Source organism: Conger conger, chromosome 7, assembly GCF_963514075.1.
Source record: "Conger conger chromosome 7, fConCon1.1, whole genome shotgun sequence".
NCBI lineage: Eukaryota > Metazoa > Chordata > Actinopteri > Anguilliformes > Congridae > Conger > Conger conger.
This window is the reverse complement of record NC_083766.1, coordinates 37,492,496-37,512,924: the sequence shown is the minus strand read 5'-3', so window position 1 is coordinate 37,512,924 and position 20,429 is coordinate 37,492,496. Positions and strand designations below refer to the sequence as shown.

Sequence of the window (20,429 nt, the reverse complement as noted above, 5' to 3'; positions counted from 1 at the left end):
AAAATAAATTATTTGATATATTCTTCAGGACCTTTTCAGAACATTTTCACTCTGATCCTTTTATTGTTTTGGTCTAATCACTACACATTTGAAGTGAAGGCATGGTTTGAATTTGTAATCGATAGCCCTGTAGTGGAAAAAATGAATCTTCAATGGACTTGAAGAATGTCTGCTGGTTATATCGACACCACTCGAGGGCATAGGAATGAAGTAGGGACATTTTAAGTATTTCTCAACTTACACACACATACAGTAGTCCATTTTTTTCTTTTTTGGTGGAGGGACCCTTAACTCTGTGTCACATGTATACAGCATGGGCTGAGCCCTGGATTTCAGTCATAGTTTAGGCTTGGGTCAGCCAGCACACAGGATATTCTAAGAGGTCTGAGCTTGGTCTGGAATAGTGCAGCTTATATTAAGCCTGCCCGTCGTCACCCTGGTTGATCGTCCTGTGCACCTGCACATACAGCTGAAGAAAAGGAGAGGCCCAGACCCTTGGGTGTATCCTCCCTCTCCTTCCTTTACAGTTAATGCCCCAATCTCAGACACAGCCTCTCATTCAGCCAAAGTTGTTTTTGTGCACTTAAGTAATAAAGAAGCATTATTTCTTTTTGGTCCACACACGCAGCCCTGTGGTTATTTTTTTTACACTGTCAATGGCATAGATTTGACAACTACAACACCCTTTAATGTACGATACAGTCCTGCATTACTATGAAATTGAATGGTCCAGTAAAGTAATTTATCCTTCCACCGACTGCATCTGCTAATTTCAAGGAAGGGCTCCCTCTGGTGGTAGGAGGCAAGCACATTTATTGGAAAACAAATACAAAAAAAAATACAAAATCAACATGAAATGAAAAGGGCTTATTTATTTTTTGTAGAATACTGCATAACAAAAATAGGCTTGAACAAACAAGTGAAGTATAATTTTGCTCTTTTCCGTTACTGAGAAAGAGCTCTGTACATAAATAGTGTATTTGAGGTTTCATTTTATTTTGGTGAGGGCGATTGCCCTCCTCTCTGTGTTCTGAAACAAGGCTCTGATTAGACTCTTCACCTCATTGGTGGTGAACTCTAGCGCCAGGGGCCCCTTGCCATCCGCCCACCTGCATGGAAACAAGAAGAACCAATCATAACCAAGAAGCAAATGGCAAATAGCCTGTTGTTTCTGGTTGTTTCAAAACACAATAGATCTGCATAATTCTACAGAATTATGCAATATTTTCCCATAAAACTATATTTTCTTCACTTTGTGGAACTGAGGGACAATGTGTTATGTCTTAACAGAGGAAACATAAATGATAAAATGACTGAATAAAGTCAGATAAAAGCTTCAATAAAATTACAGCCAAGCAAGGTTACCTGTCCACAATATCCTGAAGATTTGCCTGCAGCACGACAGACAGCTCCTTAAATGTCATCCACTTCCTGACGTAGATGGGCACCTCTTCCTGGTACTTCTTATTCTTACTTTCCTCAGGCAGTGGAATGAACACCAGGGGTCCTTCGTCAATGATGGTCTGACAGAGCGTGTGCAGGTGGTCACCATCCTCTGTTGAGATGTCCTGAAGAGAGAACATGGGCATCAGGGAAATCTGCCACACAACCACACACACACCTATTCTGGGCTTTGGGTTTGCACAGCAACTTTTTCTGTATATAACAAAATGTCAACCTACCTCCAACATCATGATTTTAGTGATCATCTCCAAAATGGCGGTGTTTAATAGAGTCCCCATTGCTTTGCAGTATATGTTGACGGGCAGCACATCTTGCCAAACTGTGCCTAACCTCTTCAACTGATGTATGACCTGGAAAAGAAAAGCTGGACACAATGAGTGACTGACCAGGCTCATCCAGTTCCATCCAAACACAAACAAAGACAAGACAACCCATTACATTACAGCCCCAGGGTTCACCTCCCTCCTCTCACCTGTCTCACTGCCTTGCTGGCTGCGGAGTAGTTCTCCTCGATGTCCAGGTTGGCGAAGTTCCTGGCGGTGGACAATCTTTCCAGCATCTCTGCTTTCTGGGCCCTCATCTGGGCGAGGAAACACTCTGTGCCTGGGAGACATGCCCGCAGTCAGTGAGCGGGGAAGTGTGTCCAACACAACCTGCATCCACCTCACCACAAAATGGTGCTAGTATCTTAAAGGGACAATGGGTAAGATTTCTGTGTTAAAATATTGTAACAAGACCATCGTAAATCCCTTGCTGTAAATCATTGAAAGAGCCTCACTGACATGTTGACTCATCCTCTACCTCTGTTTGTAGTCCTTAAATTCGGGTTACAAAATATGCAGTTGACGGGCCGGCACTCCACCAAAACATCCTATAGCTGTACAATAATTCTCTATACTCTCTATACTCTTGACCGTTACAAGTCCGAAATTACCTATTGTACCTTTAAAAGGACAGTTCACTTCCCGGATTTTTAAACATTATTTCTGATATTATTTCAGCGGCCAGCAAGTTGTTTCAAGAAAAATTGCAATAAATACATTACTAGGACGGAACAGCTGCAATATGAGCCATTCCAGGTTTTACTTGATGAAGATGAACCTTCTGTGTGAAGCCACCCGCTGGTTGATCACCTTCACTGCACTAATCTATTTCTGTAAGACCTAGAATGGTTCACACTGCTATGCACCGGGAATGCTATTTCCAGCCCAGAAAAAAACAAAAAAAAAAACCACACCCAAGACCCAAGTCATGGGGATTTGTCTCCAACGGCACCATACCTAGCCTTCTGAACCCAGGCACCAGGTCGACGAAGGTAGCAGTGCCGTCGCTGAGTGGCTTGGGCAGGTGGTGTCTGAACTGATGGCCCAGAGTGAGGAGGTGGTGGGCGATGAACATGCAGTTGTTATGGTGGATGGCCGCCAAGTGGGGGAACTTGAGTAGATTTTCTCTGGGAGAACAAATACGGAAATGAGTTTGAGACATTTCAGTTCACAGTCCACATCATTTTCTTTTTTTTTTCTGACTTAGGTATGAGGTATTCTTCATGGAAATTATGCAGTTTTAGATACAGTTGTAGATACAGCCACGTGGGGGATGTTTTTTCAAATTCCTTATGCCTGCAGACAAAGCACTTGCCCGTAAAAAAAAAATGTGTTTGATCAAATAAACTACAGAATGCTGTTAAAAGGAAAGAAATGTAAAGGAAGGACTTACTTGTGATATGTTGGTACGACATCATAGAACAACTGGAATATATTTCGTACTGTGTAGAAAAGCTGGGTGGCACTGAAACGGAAAACGGACCATATTAATAATATTAACTTATTCACAGAAAATGCCTAAGAAAGGAGAAAAGGTTCCACAATGGGCGGAGCCATCAAGTGTAAATCAGCCATTCAGCTATTCATGAGCACCAATCAAAGTCTTCCGACTGGTTTCAACAAATCTGATTGACAGCACACAGAAGATCAAACCCTAATGGTACTTCATTCCTCCATCAATGGCAACTTGTTTCAGCACTACATATACAAATAACTATTTCTGTGGAGTCAGTTACTATGACGTCAGTGATCCCCAAAATGAACACAGCTAAACGAATAACTGCCAAGTCACAGCATGGGATTAACTGCATAGGTACACGTACGCTAATATACACTTAGAAATGAAATGTACAAGCATGCAAGCTTGGACAATCAATCAATTGGTACCAATTTATGTACATGGCACTTACATAAATATAATCTAGAGTGGCTTCATAAAAAATACTAATCCCGAGTGCATTTGGCTGGTCTGTAGAACAACCTATCAAAAGCCTTTTGCTTGTTGTAGCACTAAGCAGCCCTGTGTTACATTTAAGCTGGCACCATTAATTTGATTAATGTTGCTTTTTTTTTCATTGTTTGTACCACAGTACATTTGTGTGGTTCAGTGCCAATGCTCGTCCTGGGACTGAATGCAGCAGAGTATGTGGCTCGGTGTCTGTCGCCTAGCAGCGGGGCGTTGTCGGGGGACGCACCACTGGTTGGAGCTGCCCACGGCCTCGGACAGCGTCTGCAGGGCCAGCTCCATCAGCTGCTCCACCGAACTGCTGATGCGGCAGACGGGCAGGCAGAGCGTGCGCCGGTCCAGGTGCTTCTCGTTCTCCAGGGCGGCCGGCGTGTCCGCGCGGGACGGCTTCCTCACGCCCGCGTCCGGCTGCTGGGCGGGCTTCTCCCCCGCCAGGGCCGGGAGTTTAGGGAGCGGCAGTTTGGAGTCCGGCGAAATCTGCCGAGGGTAAGCGGCAGTGATAGTTAATGCACCTCCAGTTCAGGCAGCGATCATAGAAAGTGGAGTCTGCCTGGTCCCATAGGGCTGTGGCTGTCAGCAAGCTTTGGTCCTGGCCAGGCACAATCATACATAGCATAGCATAGCATAACGTAGCATAATGTAGCATAACGTAGCATAACGTAGAACAGGCCAGTCTGCCCAACAATGCTCGCCATGTACCTAGTGCTTAGCTTACCTAACAACTACACCGTACATAGCGCCCTCAGTGCCCTTATCAAACCATTTGTTTTGTATGCACTACTACAGAGACCTCTTCCACATTTCATAAACAAGGCTGCCTACACCTGTGCAAGTTTGAGGCGGGGCAGACACTGAAAATGTAAAAATGTACATTCACAAAACTAGTCAAAGAAACTAGAAAGAGCTCATATAAATGTCTGCGAAATAAAAATAATACAATAGTTATGTGAACTGACCACCTTCTCCATGATGACTCAACACTTCACCTCACCTTCACAGTATTGTGGATCTCTGAGGTCATGAGGTTCCTGGCTGCTACAATCACGTCTTGGCATTTTTTGCTGGCGAAGTGGCAGTTGACGTTTCTGGCGTACTTCAGCAGGTCCGTGGAGTCCTCCGTGAGGTACTGCATGTCCCTCAGAGTCTTCTCAAACCCTTCTGTCTCCTTAATCACCTTCAGGACAAACCGAGGAAACCCAGATACACTTTTTAAAACCCAAACTTAAAATCCCAGTACAGAATTAGCTACATTATGGGCCCCAGAAAGAACCACGGTGTTGAGTATTTGTAGCGGCAGCGCCCAACACCTACCACACTGTACTGTTCCAGCTGGCTGCTGTTGGCCGGTATTGAATGCAATAAACACTCGCGAATAACGCAGTCCGACATTTCCTCCCATATCATGTCCCCCAGAATAAAGGAGACCTTCTTCTCACCCACTGAAACATCTGCAGATGAGAATTGAGGAAGACCTTGTGAGGCAGAGGTTCCCAACCTATTTTATCCGAGCCCACCCCAAATAAAGCATTTTAACTTTTGATACCTTTGATACCTTGTACCACTGTGTTAATTATGAACTGTATTCCAACCCACTACAGGCTGGAATACAGTTCATAATTAACACACTGGTACACTGCATCATGTCAAACCTGATATATATACTGTAGCAAGCCATTTACTACAATATGAAAGTTTTACCATTACGACTGCCAAGCATAACACCGCCAAGCATTATTTCCTTCAAAAAGGTAAATTATGTAATTTATGAAATATAGAAACGCAAACAAGATATAATATATTCTAAAAAGGGAACATTTTATTCTCCATGTTCCTGTGGACCCCCTGGAAACTTCTTTATACACCCCCAGGGGTCTCTGGATCTCAGTTTAGGAACCACCATCTGCAGGCAAGCCTCTTCAAACGTCACCGTTCAACCATCAACAATTCACCATCCACCATCCACAAGGCCCACCCCGTGCGGCCGAGAGACTGCTCTGTCATAACCGGAGGCGGGACCTACCGAGCAGGTGGGTGTGCAGGGCCTTCAGGACGGTCAGGACTTTGGTGTAGACCTGCGAGGGGGTTGGGTGCTCTGCTTCCGTCTGCACGCTCTGGAAGGAGAGCACGGTGCCCTGTCCGGGGACGTCTGTCAGCTCCACGTGCAGCGAGGGGTAGGTTATCAGCGGCTTCAGGATGTACTTCAGGAGGGCCTGACCTGGAGCCAGGGAGGAAGGGACAGGCTTAGAGATGCAGCAACTGCTTTCGGTAACGCACACCTCACAAAGCCCTTGTGTGCGCCGGGTGCTTCTGCAACAGGCAAACTCAACTCTGGTCCTGCATGCAACACGTTCTTCAAACTCTTCAGTATCTCAGCATCTCATTTTCTTTACCAGCTTTTTGCCTCAAATTGGTGTCAATCCCCAGAAAGTCAGGTGATGGAGAAAGAGAGGGAGAGCGAAAGAGAGACAGAGAGAGAGGGAGAAATAGAGAGGGAGAGAGAAAGCGTAGGGAGAGGTTTCCACACCAAAGAGTTTAATTTTGTTGTGCAGCTGTCCCTGGATGGCGAGGGCCTGCAGGACATTGGCCAGGAGCAGGAGGGCCACGCCCTCCTCGGCCTCCTCCTTCTGCCCTCTGCTGCTCAGGTGGAGCTCTGTCTTCAAGAAGGCCTCAACACTGGTGAGCTCTGTGGATGCACACACAGACACAAAACCCTTACTACACAGACAGGCAGACAGAACCACTGCAAATACTTTAACTACAATGTCATCAATATTTGCAATAATGGCAGCGTTTAGCTGATGATATTAAATTCAAGCCTTGCAGACAGCTGAGAGGGTTTAGCTGGAACATGCTGGCATGTAGCCTGGGTACATTCCTCTCAGGAACAAATACAAAGATAGCACCATGAAAAGATCGTCAGCAGTCTGTAGGAGTCGAGCCAGGGGTCTGCCACGCCAGCTACAGCACCGTATGACTTCATTTTCAATGCTTACTGTAAATACCACTGACTAACGCAACATAAAGCCACTAAATGCCTTTTTCAACAAACATGTATCCCTTTATTTTTGTTTTATTTCATTACTTTAGAATTTCCCATTCTGGGGGAGGGGTCTCACCTTTGGTGGGGGGCAGTTTCCAGACGGCCAGCCTCTGCCACTCCTCGCCGAGGTGGTAGATCAGGTTCTCCCTCTGGATGGTGAGCTCCGCGCTCAGAGCCCGCAGGAGCTGGAGTTCGCAGCCTTTCCAGGCCTTCAGCGTGTCCACACTCCCCCGAGCCTGCAGGGGGCGCAAGAGAATAGGCTCATTACCTTATCACCTCCCACACCCATGTACCACACAAACGCCTATACGATCCTCACCCTCAACCGCTATATGCAACAACAAAAGCCAGGGATGCAAACGGCATTCCTAATGCACAGCACATAGTCCATGTCCTAAAGGAAGCTGGTTGGTGCACCCATCCCACAGTGCAGTACTACCCACAGTTCCATCGTCATGATAAAAAGTAATGCTTGTATCAGGTAATATTTGTTCTGACCAGCTTTAGTTGTCTTGTGATATCCATCACAGTTTTGTTAAGGTCTTTCTCTTTCTCGCATGCAAGTGTGCACAGAGGTAAATGCCAATTTCTGCAGCCCCGTGGCAACATCGTCTTATTCTGTACCTTTTCAAGCTGTGTGGCTGCAACTGTGTACTTCTTTTCCAGTAAGGCTCTGTGATATTCTTCCATGGCAGTGTCAAACTAAACCAACAACATGGAGAGAAAAGCAGAAATTAAAATACAAACACATACATACACATTTATCATCATTTACAGTATACCCAATAACAGTGCTCAAGGAGAGAAAGTACATTTGCTTTGGGAAAGCAGACTGGAGTGCTGTATATATGGGGATTGAATAGCAAAAATATGTATGTTTTCTGTTGAGACAGAAGAAAATCCAATTAATTCAATAAATCCATTTAATTCAACAGGAAAGTCAATAAATCATCCAAAGACAACATGTAACAAATTCAATGGAAGGGCACTTCAGTGGAAAATGGGTAGAGCTATCACATGCTCCACAATTTGAACCAATCAGGGGAAATCACTGCGATTGGTTAGAGAACGCCTCCAATGTTGGGCTCATGGAGCTTTACTTCCCCCAGAATTGTAGCATTTTAATCCAAAGAGCACAAAATTACAAAACCACCCAGAGAAGTTAGATTATAACATGACTGGGCCTGCAAGGTCGGTGGTTCGATCCCCGGTGTAGCCACAATAAGATCCGCACAGCCATTGGCCCTTAACCCTGCATTGCTCCAGGGGAGGATTGTCTCCTGCTTAGTCTACTCCACTGCACGTCACTCTGGATAAGAGCGTCTGCCAAATGCCATTAATGTAATGTAATGTAATGTAAGAGTCTACATGCTAACAGCATGTGCATTGTTTTTACAGCAGCAGTGTGATGGGAGTAGCCACTGTAAGATATGACACTTGCAACTGCAGAAGTGAATGTTTCTGTACCTCCTGCAACCGCCTGAGCACCCCGATTACTGTAGTGTTCTTCTCTAGTTGCTGCTTCAGTTCTGTGTATTCAGTCACAGCCACGTGCAGGTTCTGCTGAGCCTAGAGAGCAGAGAGTTAGCATGGGGTTAGCATGGGTTTAAGGTTATAGCTAGCGGTTTCAGTCAGTCAGTCAGTCAGTCAGTAATTGTATCCACCAAGTCCAACATTCCTGATTTAATGGATATGCGTTCACATGTATAGTTGTGATGGTGAAAAGTAACACAGCAGTCAAAACCGATACTACTGGTTACTATTCCAGGGCATGTTGGGGGGCCCAAAGGAGAAAACGTTTGCCAACTTTGTGACCGATACGCACCTCCTTCTCAATGCAGTTTTTAAGGATGTTGATATCTTTGGACACATCCTCAACTTGTCCCATGAGCTCCTCCGCCCCCTGCATGCTGGGCAGGAATTCGTTGTATCTCTTATTGATCATGTTGCACACTTCTTCCTGTGGAAAGGAATGGCAGACTAGGCACACAAATCCAGAAAACGTAGCGTTTTCCAGTTTTCCATTCCATTCTGATATAAAACCTTTCTACTTCGGACGATTAGAAATCGCATATTGCTAATGTTTTCACGGGTATTATAATCATGAACTTCTGTGTGGTATATTTATGGGACTGCAGCAGAGTCGTGAGGGAGGGGGCGTGGGCCCACTGAAAGGGTAACCATTCGCGTGTAAAAACAAGATCATAGATTAGATAGTACCTATTTTTATAGCCATACGCCTCCTTGGTAAAATTAACTCTGTGAATCTGATACTCTATTGAGTCTACGCTCGCGAAAAAAGTGTGACAAGACAAAGATGGCCATGAAATAGCATTAGCGGTAATCTCGTTTTCACATGCCTGCGTACTGCAAGCTACAAAGGCTTGACAACTGTCAAACCACTCTTATTTATTGATTGCTTTCTTTAGAAATTAATGAACACAAGTAATAACTAGGCCAACCACTACTATAGTTAATCGATCGTTAATAGCAATCGCTTATTCCCCTAACAAATTTGCCATTATCAAAGTTAGTGCAAGCAAGCTAAAACATATAATGACCTCGGTGTTAGCTTGCAAGCCAGTTATCTTAATTCGTGGGAGAATAGCTATGGTATTTTAAATTTGGCTGGATATTTTAAAATCACTAAGTAGCTGCTAACTTCAGATGGTAAACAACTCGTGGCTGCTAAAGACAATACCGCTTTATGACACGTCACTTCCACTGCTAGCTAGCTAGCATGTCACGCTGAAGAGATTAAGAGAAATGCAAAATTGTCTGTAGCCCGAGTTCTACAATCTTGCTAGACGTCAAGTTTAGCCAGAAAACTAACCTAGCTATCACGGAACATTAAACTAGACAGGCAACTACAGGTTTCTCCACAATTGCTAGTCAGTTACTCAAAGAAATCTACAACCAAAAGAAATTCAGTTAGTTTTCTACTAAACTTCGTTAGACTGGGTTAGCTAGCTCGCTGGCTAGCAACTGGATATTTCTCATGGCAAACAACATACCTTCGTCTCTTCTACTTTTCGTGACAACTTGCTGATTTTACTGCTAAGATCTTCTTTTTCCAACTTTCCCGAACTGGCAAGCACCTCTGTCACGAAGGAAGCCATGTTCTGGTTTTATTTTTCCTCCCCAAGAATGTAAATGATTATGTGCAATCCCCGCCAATATCTACAAAAAATATTATAGCCCCCTCCCTTCGCCCGCTTTCAAATCTGACAGAACGCAAATGACTACTTCCGGTGGCATGCTGGGTGTGTCTTGCTTGGATTATGGGATTTGTTGTTTGTTGCGGAATAGGCGTCACATTAACAACCCATGAACAAACAGACTTTTGATGAAGACTCCTTTGCAAATGGATCACATATTTTCAGAAGTAGATCTGAGGGTATAGTATAGTAGCCACAATGCATGGGAAGGATGTGTATACTGACATAACTCATGTCGCTCTCAAGTCCCCACTTCATTTCAAGAAACGTGGAAATGAGCGTTAAATAGTTTACTGTGCCCAGTTCTTGAATTGGGCCGGTGCCCACCAGTACGGAGTAGGCTACCGGTACTTTTGATTTTCGTCCACATACCAGCATACCGGCACTAACTGGTGGATATACGGTGAGCTGCAGAATTATTGCCACCCTTAAATATGCACAAAAATGTTGTAAATTGACAAATAATACCGTTATTGACAGACATAACATGTGTAGTGTTACTGATTCAGTGGAATCAAACAAAGTCTTGCATTTTTTTAAAATAAAACATTTCCTGTGGCATTTCGCAGACGCTCTTATCCAGAGCGACGTACAAAGTGTTACTTTGTTTAATTAATTGTGCAATTGATCTTAAATAGTGTCCCTGGACCACCTGGCAAAAAAAATCTCCAGAACATCAATGACTCACCTCCATATTTGACAGTGGGTATGAGGTGCTTCTCCTTGTATGCATTCCTCAAACATGTCAGTGGTGTGGCCAAATGTTCGATTTTGGTGACATGCGACCAATTTTTGCAGTCAATTCCAATAGTGTTTGGCTACTTTAGACTCTTGGTTTCTGTTTATTGTGCTCATTTAGGGCTGTCTTCGTGCCAGCCTTCCAAAGAGTTTGTTGATATGGAGGTGGCATTTTATGGTTCTTTTTGATACTTGGTGACCCGAAGATGCAATCATATGTTATACTTTTTGTTTTTTGTTATTACAGTGCTAAGTGGTATGTTTAATCATTTATGTATTAATTTGTGAAGTTACCAGACGTCACTGTCTCTTTTGAATTGGCAGTTTTTGGAATTGGCTTTTCCCATGATGGCGATGGTGACAAAAGGATTTTGCATGCTTCTTACCTCATATTCCATGGAATGACACATTACAGTTCAATTTAACAATTTAACTTTGTTTTGATTGATTTTGTTTGCAATAAGTGTTAGGAACGCCAATCATTTTTACGCCTATGAATGAAAAAATGAGATTACTTCATAAAAAACATTGAAACATGAAAGTAAATGTAACAAACATGGCCTAGCCTGCTTTCATAAACATTGCAATGTTTGAATTCAGCTAGGCTATGCTATATGCAAGTAACCATAAAAGCCATTATGGCACCTCAAATTGAAACAGGTGCAAGGGCATGGCTGCAGAACATAGGATCAGCTGTCCAAGTATCAAGAAGATTTTTATTATCTCATTATCTTTTTCTACAAGTCTTGTCAGCCTTATAAGGCACACATGGTTACAGGATTAGACTCAAGTAATAGAAATACCCTAAGACACCATAAATTACATGTATTGTGACACACTGATAGATAAACACGTTAAAACATCATTACAGCACATGTAACTGTTTTATTCATTTAATTTTGAATGCATACACTTTATTACATTCTTTTTTCCATCAAATGAAGACACCAATGTACCAATCACACTGCCTTCACCAATGTAGAGGACTGAAGTCTCCCACAATCCATGTAGAAATCCACAAAAGTCTTCCAGCAGGTGGAGCTAAAGGAAAATTGTTTCGACTGTCATCACAGCCAGCGCCAAGGTCATATAAGGAACGCTGATGTTCTCTAATGACACAGTTATTTCCTTTGACTGTCTGCAGGATGCAGAATAAAGCCATGGGTGTACGTCAATAAAGCTTCTGACTATACTATAAAAATGTATTTCTGGGAAAATGTATTTCTTTTGCTTCCTCATTGGTTTCCTCCCGAATATCCAGATGTGACTCTATGCCTGCCCCAACCTAAAACTCACAGGCAGACAATGAGACAGGGTAATCCCTGCTAACCAAATATTATTTCTGGGCAATGTTACAGTAAAACTGTGTGTGCCCCTGTGGGATTCCCAGCCACAGTTAACACCGACACAATCAATTCATCAATTGTTAGAAGTATAGCTAGCAAGCCTAGAAATTAATAATCTCTATAATCACTTAGTGTCATTGCTCTCAACAGTTTGATGCTCTCTCCCATCATCTGCGCCAGGTGGGAGGAAGGTGAGGGTTATATCCAACAGGTACAGGTACCAGCTAAAAAACCTCTGGAACCTTTGGTTCACTCTTTTCTTTCGCACTGAGGGCCGAGGTCTGGACCTCAAAGGTCTTGTCAAATGTGCTATAGTCCACCCGAAAGGCTCCCTTCTCCAGGGACATGCAGGACTCGAAGCGGTGGCCCCACAGGATCTCATCTTCTGTGTATGAGGTCCTGGCCTGGCATGTCATTCCTGTCCCAGGAGTAAAACGACATTTAGCTATCACACATTCGTTTTTTTCTTTTATCTCAATCTTCAACATCCTATTGTATTTGTAGGCCAGGCTCATTATTGCAATATTCCCAAGCCATTTGTCGGAGTGCAGAAAAGCACTGGCTTTGAAGCACATGCAGTCAGTCACTGCTTATTCTAGCTCTGCAGACCACCAGCAGAGCAGCGGTCTGCAGAGCTAGAATATTGCAAGTGACTGACTAAGAGAAGACACTTTTGCACTGTGAAAAATTTACTAAAACTCTCCCTCCCTGGGACCAATTACTGTCTTTGCTGCCCAGTATGGCTGCCTGTCACAATCAGCAATCAAATTGAATTTCACACAATGCTAACATGGGCATTAAGGCAAATATGAAGGTATGTCCAGACAAATGTGTTGTGCTAATTTCCATAAAATAACAATATCATACTAGAAACTTCAATTCAACAATATTACACTAGAAAAATTCAAAGTTAACCTGCAAATGATGAAAATCTGACATTGATACAGATTTTATAAAATAGACTTTTTGCCTTTTAGTGAGTGGGTTCAGGGAAAAAATCTAAAGGGGTCAATTCCAATGTGAAACACAATAAACACTCAAAACACACAAACCTGATGCCTCAACTATTCCCTCCAGGATGACGATGATCTCGAACCGCACCCTCTTCAAAGACTCCGCCCCGATATCCCAGAAGGGGCTGCTCTCGTTGATGATGTGGGTGATGGTCTGGGGCTCCACCAGGAACAGCCTGTCCCCACCTGTGTCGTAGCCCAGGTTTATCTCCGACTGCTCCAGCGGGATGAACTCCCCTTCCTTGGTCAGCCTGGACTTTATGAGCTTGGCCCGGATCTTGGCGTCCACCATGTGGCTCTCCCGCAGGTCTCCGATACGGAAGAGCAGACACAGCTGTTCGTCCCGCTCCGAGATGACGCAGTGCTTGCTGAAAATTAGCGTCTGCGCCCGCTTCTGTGGCCGGGAGATCTTCACAAACATGCAGCCCACCATAAGCGCGTCGATGATGGAGCCCACGATGGACTGGGCCATGATGAGGACCACCCCCTCCATGCAGTTGGCCGTCACCATCCTGGAGCCGTAGCCGATGGTCCTCTGGCTCTCCACAGAGAGCAGGAGGGCGGCCAGGAAGCTGTCCACGTTCTCGAAGCAGGGCCGCCATTCCGGGTCACGGACGTGGGCCACGTCGTCCCGCAGCCAGGCGTCCAGGAAGTAGATGACGGCGAAGGCCACCCACGTCATGATGTAGCACATGGTGAAGACGAACAGGAACCAGCGGTACTTGAGGTCCACCAGGGTGGTGAAGATGTCCGACAGGAACCGGCTCTTGTCCTGGATGTGGCCCAAGTTGACCCTGCACTTGCCGTCCTTGGTGACGTAGCGCTGCCTCTGCTTGCCGGTAGCGGAGCAGGCCTGCGAGTCGTCCCCAATCAGCTTGCAGCGCTGCCTCTTGCTCTTTTCCACCGGGGGGGGAGGGGACCCCCGAGCGCCGGTCCTCCTGATGAAGGGGCTGCGGTCTGTGCCGAAGTTGCCGGGGTACCACTTGGAGCTGAGCCGTTTGAGGTGACGCCCGCGGTGAGAACGGTGTCGCTTTGGCGGTTCGGGGCTGTTGTCCTGGGCGCAGGGAATGGAGCCCAGCTCAGGGTCACCCTGGTTGGAGCTCTGCTGCGGAACGGGGGTGGCTTTGAGTGGGGGAGGGGGCGGAGGCACACTGTCACACTCACTGCTCTTGCTGGAGACGGTGGACACTCTTCTGGAGTTCATCACGGCCACCGCCATGATAGCCTTGGCTCCTGCCTAGACATCACAACCAAGACAGTTTGACTGTGTATGGTTCAAAATGGAGGAATGCTGTCAAAACGTCTTTTGAGCTGCATTATATGGGCCACTGTACCTCTCAATATTTTTTTACATGTGTGTGAGTGTGTGTAATGCTGCTGCTAGAATATGTCTCCCAAATGCTTAAATGTTTGCATGGTCATCATCATAGAAATGGATAAGAGCCCCTGCCAAATGGCTATCATGTAATGTAAATATATTTTCCTGACAGGAGAAATTTGGGGCACTCACATTGTTGAGACAGGGAGTGAGGGACGGTACCTTTCTTGGGATGGGGGTGTACCGGGGGGAGTCAGGCGGTGGCCTCGGCAGGTAGGCCAGGAGGTGCTTGGTGATGAGGGTCTGCACTGGTGGAATGGAGTTCCTCCGGGGGTCGCACCTGATGGCACTCCTGCACTGCCCGTTGATCTTGTGCAGCACCACTCTGCTGCAGATTGCAGTGGAGTTCATCGCCCGATTTTCCTAGTGGGCGGAGCGGTGTTCCGGGGGCGAACAGGATCCCCAGTTAAGGACCCTGTCGAACAACAGACTGAACCACAGAAAACACAGTCATACACAGCTCCTCAATCATCTACTTAATAGCACGGTCTCACTCACACGGTGATAAACATGACTTTAACGACTATTTTTTAATTGAAAAAATGGGGGTCAAACAGTTGCTTAGCCATCTGTAGAAATACAGTCTCATTCCAACAAAAAATGTCAAACATTCTTTTACAGTCTGGGAGGAAATAGTCCACTGTCATTCTGAGGCCAGTAAACGGTAACCATGGCATCTCCAATCTCATACTGACTACAACCACCCACCCCTCTCATTTGTAATAGTCAGCAATACAAGCACATCTAAATTGGGAAACTCAAAGCATTTCTCTTGCATGGCTTAGTTTGGGGCTAAATCCGGATGAGGATGTTTTGCCAAAAAACAGCTGAGTGACAGACAGGAAGGTGCAACAGCAGATGGCCATTATTTCAGCCCATTCCTGGTCAGGCTCCTCTGTGCTTTGTGACATCATCACCATCCAGGACATCTCATTTCCTGTGATATCATCGCATTTCCCTAAAGCATGCTGGGTCTAATTAAACTCAAGAGATTAGGCTGCCATCCGAAATGAATCTGGAAATGCAAGCATGCTGAAGGATTTGCAGAGATTATGGCTCTACAAGGGTCTGGGATAATTATTTTGCGCAGAAGTACGTAAATAAACCATCATCATCTTCTGTTTCTCTTTCACAATGTGTGGCTGTTGAAAACACACAACAGTTTGGCAGACTCAGACATCACCGTCCCAGTGCTGCTGAGGAATTCTGTTGCAATTTATATATATGTGCATTTGCAAAGGAATGATGCCTCACCTAATTTCACACCCAACACAAAATGAGCAGTCTCCTATGAGTGCCTGACAAAAATATTCCACAAGGTGCTTCTGCTATTAGCCAAAGAAAACATTTAACATTAACCGAGAGCTATGAAAGCAATTCTTGTGACAGGAGCATCCTGGTTTTCTTCATCACACTGCAATTGAATGGGCATCATTTGAAATATGAGCATACACACATTTCACATTCTCACAAAAATAAGTTTAGTACGGCTCTACTAAAGAAATTTTAAGACTCACCAAAATGAACAAACAACAACAAAGATCTCTAAATAAATATAATGAGAGATTTGTGAAATTTAGAATGACTAAAACTCACAGCTCTGCTGTTATTACTATTACCGTATCTTATTGCTGATAAAATCTGAAAAGCAAAACAAAAGCCCACTACTATAAAGTAATCACATATAGGGGCAGCAAATATAAAGAACTAAACACGCAGTATATAAAAACCTCCATTACCTGTGGCTGTGGGTTGCTTTGCGGTCAGATGGCGTGAGAGAACAGCCTTGGATCTGGGAGTGCTGCCGCAGACAGAAGGGCTTTCCTTATCCCCTCCAATCCCACGGAGGCAAGGCTCTGCCACTAATCTGGCCCCTGTGTCTCCAAGGGCCAATACGGGACCAAGAAATAGGGTCTTTCTGAAGGAATTTCTGAGCAGATGTGACAGATAGACAGATAGCACAGAACTGGCTGAAGTGAGTGCATTCTGCCTCCCTGCACACTTGTAAGAATCAGGATTGTCTGTGTGTGTGTGTGTGTGGGTGCATGTGTGTGTGTGAGAGAGAGAGTACATGTATGCAGTGTCATTGTGTGTGTGCACTGTTCCAAACTGAAAAGTATTAAATCTTGACCAAATACCAGTGCAATCCAAAGAATAAAGTCTTAAGTATAAAGCAACAATGGATTTTAAATGACATGGTACGCAAAGGAATGTAAGAATTAAAATGATGAGAAACTGAATGAAAGAAATAAATAAATAAAGGTATGAAAGGACCAGAAGCAGAAAAGAAGAAACGACAAGAACTGAAAGAAAAGGGTGAATGTTTATTGGAGTTTTAGGTCATGGACAAATTCCACTGTAAAACAGTGAAACTATTTTGCAAATGTGAATGAACAAATTTTGAGTGAGCAAACCTTAAGATTTGAAGGGAATTTAAATGTCACATTTAAATTCAGATTTTATATTATTTGTGAATGGCTGTGAAAGTTGAAATAAAAGATAAAGAAAAAATAAACGTGGTTTGGCTTTCATTCTGAGGCACTGTGGCTACTCCCAGTTTAATCTCTTTAGTACCCAAAACAACAAGAAATAGTAAAAAAAAACAAAAAAAAACGCGAACTACTTTGAGCAGGACTTTGAGCAAGACTTTGAGCAATGTGTGCCTCAGGATGTCTAAACCAGAATGCATAGATTTATAAAAGAAAATCAACCAACAAAAATAAAACAAGAAGTAAGCAGGTGCTTGAATACTGATAATCCAGTGGGTTTGGGAAACCTTCCTCGAGAGAAAGAGGGCCCAACAGGGGACATCCCGTAGGTGTGATCGGCCCAGCGAGTGATCAGTCTTACTTGACCGCGACGATGGAGGCGTTGTGGATGGACTCCATGACCGCTGCGAGTCTGTTGCACAACTCGTGCGGAGAGTTCGGCCCAACCCTGGGCGGCTCTTTCAGAACCACCATCTCCGTAGAGCAGTCCAAAATCCTGGGCAGGAACTCGCTCAGCTTCTCCTGCAAGATGTCTTCAGCGTCCACACGCGGTGGAGAGTGACAGGAAAAGCGAGGGAAACACATATTGCCATGTTTAGTAGATGTTTGTAGATTCATTCATCCGTTACATTTTTTCATCTCAGTCTCACATGCCCAACCGTAAGGAACAAACATCAGGTGTAAACTTCATAGTCCTCACAGTCTTGTCTTTTCAATCAACTAAATTTACATGCCAATTTATTCCATTATTCCTATTGTCATGCATTTGCTTGGCCGTGGCCCTTATTCAGGCCTGTGTGCTTTGTACATATTACCCATTGATATGATTGTACAATCGCTGGGAATGGAATGACTGTAATTACCTCGTTCTAGCCCTGTTCGGTATTATTTTTTTAATTTATTTTTTACTAGGGACAGTGCACATTAATCAACGTTCTCAGTTTCCTCACTAGTGCTACGACACAACACTTAATAATGATAATATTTTTTTATAAATATTATTAGGTATATTTAATTATGTAATATTGAATGTACATTTATCTAATTAATCACAATTACAATGTATGCAACCATTTCTTTATGCAACTAACTGAATGCAGCTAATATAAAAAATAGTTTCAGTAACAGATTTCACACTGTCACGCTGAATCTCTAAGCACCTCGTAAAGTCGTTGGGGGTGAACTCACCATCCATCTCCTGGCCCAGGTAGGAGCACCAGCGGCTCCTCATCTCCTCGATGGCGTCCAGGTCCTCTGGGCTGATGCTGTCACGGATCATCAGGTGCATGCAGGGGATGACCGCCTCGTTGATGATGCCCACCCCCTCCGCCACGTCGCTCTCCTCTCCGCTCCTGAACAGCGTGGCCGCGCGCTCGTTCAGCTCCTGGAACGTACGCATGGCGGGGTTAACGGCCTGGCCTAAACCACTAACACGGGCACTCTGGGGTGTCCGAACACGGCCTTGTTCTTTACTATAACCCGGCTTAAAATAAGATGCTGAAAGCTGTGTTTCCATCACTACTAGCTGGTGTCATAGCTAGTCTGTATGTCTAGCTGGTGTCAAAGCTTGTCTCTCACTGGGTGTCAGATTTTGGCCGCTTGAAAATTGCACCTACCAGAATACCCCCCCCCCCCCCCCCCATGAGCTTATGTGGATATGATAATGATTATGGTGAATTTCGTGATTGTCAGACTTTACATTTTTAAAACAGGAGAGAGTCCAAGTTTGGCAGCTTCAAAATTGCACCTACCAAAATTTGACTTACACAGCTTAAAATTTCCAAATAGTAGAGATTAATCACAGAACATAGCACCTACCAGAATTGGACTCATCCAATTTTCTCAGGATGACTCTATATTGACATAATTGTATGTTTCTCCTATTTCTCCTATTCACATGACAGTGAATACCAGTCGCCAGGTGCATTTTTACTTACAGTACACAAGGCTGCAAGCTATCTAATTTGTATATAATAGTTCTCAAAACGGGAGTTTGCATGTTCTCCCCGTGTCTGCGTGGGTTTCCTCCGGGTACTCCGGTTTCCTCCCACAGTCCAAAGACATGCAGGTTAGGCCGATTGGAGAGTCTAAATTGCCCGTAGGCATGAGTGTGTGAGTGAATGGTGCGTGTTCCCTGCGATGGACTGGCGACCTGTCCAGGGTGTATTCCTGCCTTTCGCCCAATGTATGCTGGGATAGGTTCCAGCCCCCCTGCGACCCTGATCGGGATAAGCGGGTTCAGATAATGGATGGATGGGATAGTTCTCAAAACGTATTTTTACTTGATAGCACTTAATCATTTTCTGAAGAAATGTTATGTAAGATTACTTTCTGAGAGTTTTCTCTGAAATAAGTGTGTGTTTACAGCAGTGGCGTACTCACCACCAGACATTTCCTCCTGTAAAGTGCAATAAGTGACTGCTCCACGCCTCTCCTTTCTCCGTGTCTCAGCAGTTCTGCGTTGTGCTGGTACGTGTAGGCCAGGTAGTTCAGCGCCTCACGTATCCTGAACAGAGATAAGATCTCGCTGAAGGACAGGCGGGGTGTCTGAGGTCATTAGGGCCGAATAGTATGGGGGTGCCTGTACTGTAGTGGTTAATGTATATTACTGGGACCCGCAAGGTCGCTGGTTCGATGGCCGGTGTAGCCACAATAAGATCCGCACAGCTGTTGGGCCCTTGAGCAAGGCCCTTAACCCTGCATTGCTCCAGGGGAGGATTGTCTCCTGCTTAGTCTAATCAACTGTAAGTTACTCTGAATAATAGCGTCATGCCATTAATGTAATGTTATGGGGGGGGGGGGTTGTTTGGGGAGGCAGTCTTATAGGAGGGTCATTGGTGGGGTTTGTGGGGATGTCTTAACTGACGTGTGCAGAAATTCTTACTTTCCGTTCTGGTAGAGTTCCAGGCCCGTCAGCAGGTAGAGGAACACGGTGCGGAACATGCTGTAGTCCTCGTGCCATTTCTACACCCGCCCCCAAAAAAAGCACAAGACTGAGTCAAAAGCCAGACGCAAAAAACAGAGCACATTTCACCATGCCGCGCCCACACAGCCTGGGTTCTCTCCCGCATCAGAAGTTGCAAATTGAAAGAATTGCACTCTCCAGAACGCAAAACTTCAATCTTACACCATGTTCAGAAGGAATCAAAAAGGTGCATCGATTATAAAAAGGGCTTATTTTAAATCCTGTCTAACTCCTGGTCCCAGTGAGGTCACACTGTCTGGGGCTTGTCATTACCACCAGTGTGTGATCACCTGATTTGTCCTATTAACTGGCTGGATTTAAGAGGAACTCTTTTTACTCAGCTGATTCAGCTTTCCTCCCCAATCCTGGGGAATGCTTTACCCCACACCCCAGCTGCCTCCCGCCCCCCAATTATAAACTGTAGCTGTGTAGCAGCACCAAAGATCAGGGGACTTTTAGTGGTAGCAGTTCATCTAAGTGCATTCGTTC

General features: G+C 44.7%; 3 protein-coding genes across 3 annotated transcripts in view; all 3 read right to left on the bottom strand.

Annotated features, from left to right (window-relative positions):
- Nucleotides 1-852: 852 nt before the first annotated feature.
- Nucleotides 853-10,039, bottom strand: zw10 (zw10 kinetochore protein). The gene is made up of 16 exons (XM_061249326.1): nucleotides 9,808-10,039; nucleotides 8,619-8,753; nucleotides 8,261-8,362; nucleotides 7,418-7,495; nucleotides 6,870-7,029; nucleotides 6,278-6,436; nucleotides 5,774-5,968; nucleotides 5,065-5,201; nucleotides 4,745-4,927; nucleotides 3,983-4,230; nucleotides 3,181-3,252; nucleotides 2,745-2,914; nucleotides 1,937-2,067; nucleotides 1,683-1,814; nucleotides 1,366-1,568; nucleotides 853-1,109 (listed from the first exon to the last, which is right to left on the bottom strand). Exons 1-16 carry the CDS (start codon nucleotides 9,910-9,912, stop codon nucleotides 989-991), a joined length of 2,331 nt encoding a protein of 776 aa, XP_061105310.1. The 5' UTR covers nucleotides 9,913-10,039; the 3' UTR covers nucleotides 853-988.
- A 1,845-nt stretch (nucleotides 10,040-11,884) lies between these two features.
- LOC133133284 (G protein-activated inward rectifier potassium channel 4-like) lies at nucleotides 11,885-14,837 on the bottom strand. The gene is made up of 3 exons (XM_061249390.1): nucleotides 14,649-14,837; nucleotides 13,148-14,345; nucleotides 11,885-12,513 (listed from the first exon to the last, which is right to left on the bottom strand). The coding sequence occupies exons 1-3, from the start codon at nucleotides 14,835-14,837 to the stop codon at nucleotides 12,320-12,322; spliced, it is 1,581 nt and encodes a 526-aa protein (XP_061105374.1). The 3' UTR covers nucleotides 11,885-12,319.
- Nucleotides 14,838-16,790: 1,953 nt separating this feature from the next.
- The window catches only part of usp28 (ubiquitin specific peptidase 28), a 28,227-nt gene continuing 24,588 nt past the window's right edge, over nucleotides 16,791-20,429 (bottom strand). The window contains exons 23-26 of the mRNA XM_061247984.1: nucleotides 19,860-19,939; nucleotides 19,358-19,481; nucleotides 18,164-18,359; nucleotides 16,791-17,508 (exon numbers count right to left, since the gene is read on the bottom strand). Coding sequence (XP_061103968.1) covers nucleotides 17,333-17,508; nucleotides 18,164-18,359; nucleotides 19,358-19,481; nucleotides 19,860-19,939 — 576 coding nt within the window. The 3' untranslated portion in view covers nucleotides 16,791-17,332. The remainder of the gene's footprint in view (nucleotides 17,509-18,163; nucleotides 18,360-19,357; nucleotides 19,482-19,859; nucleotides 19,940-20,429) is intronic.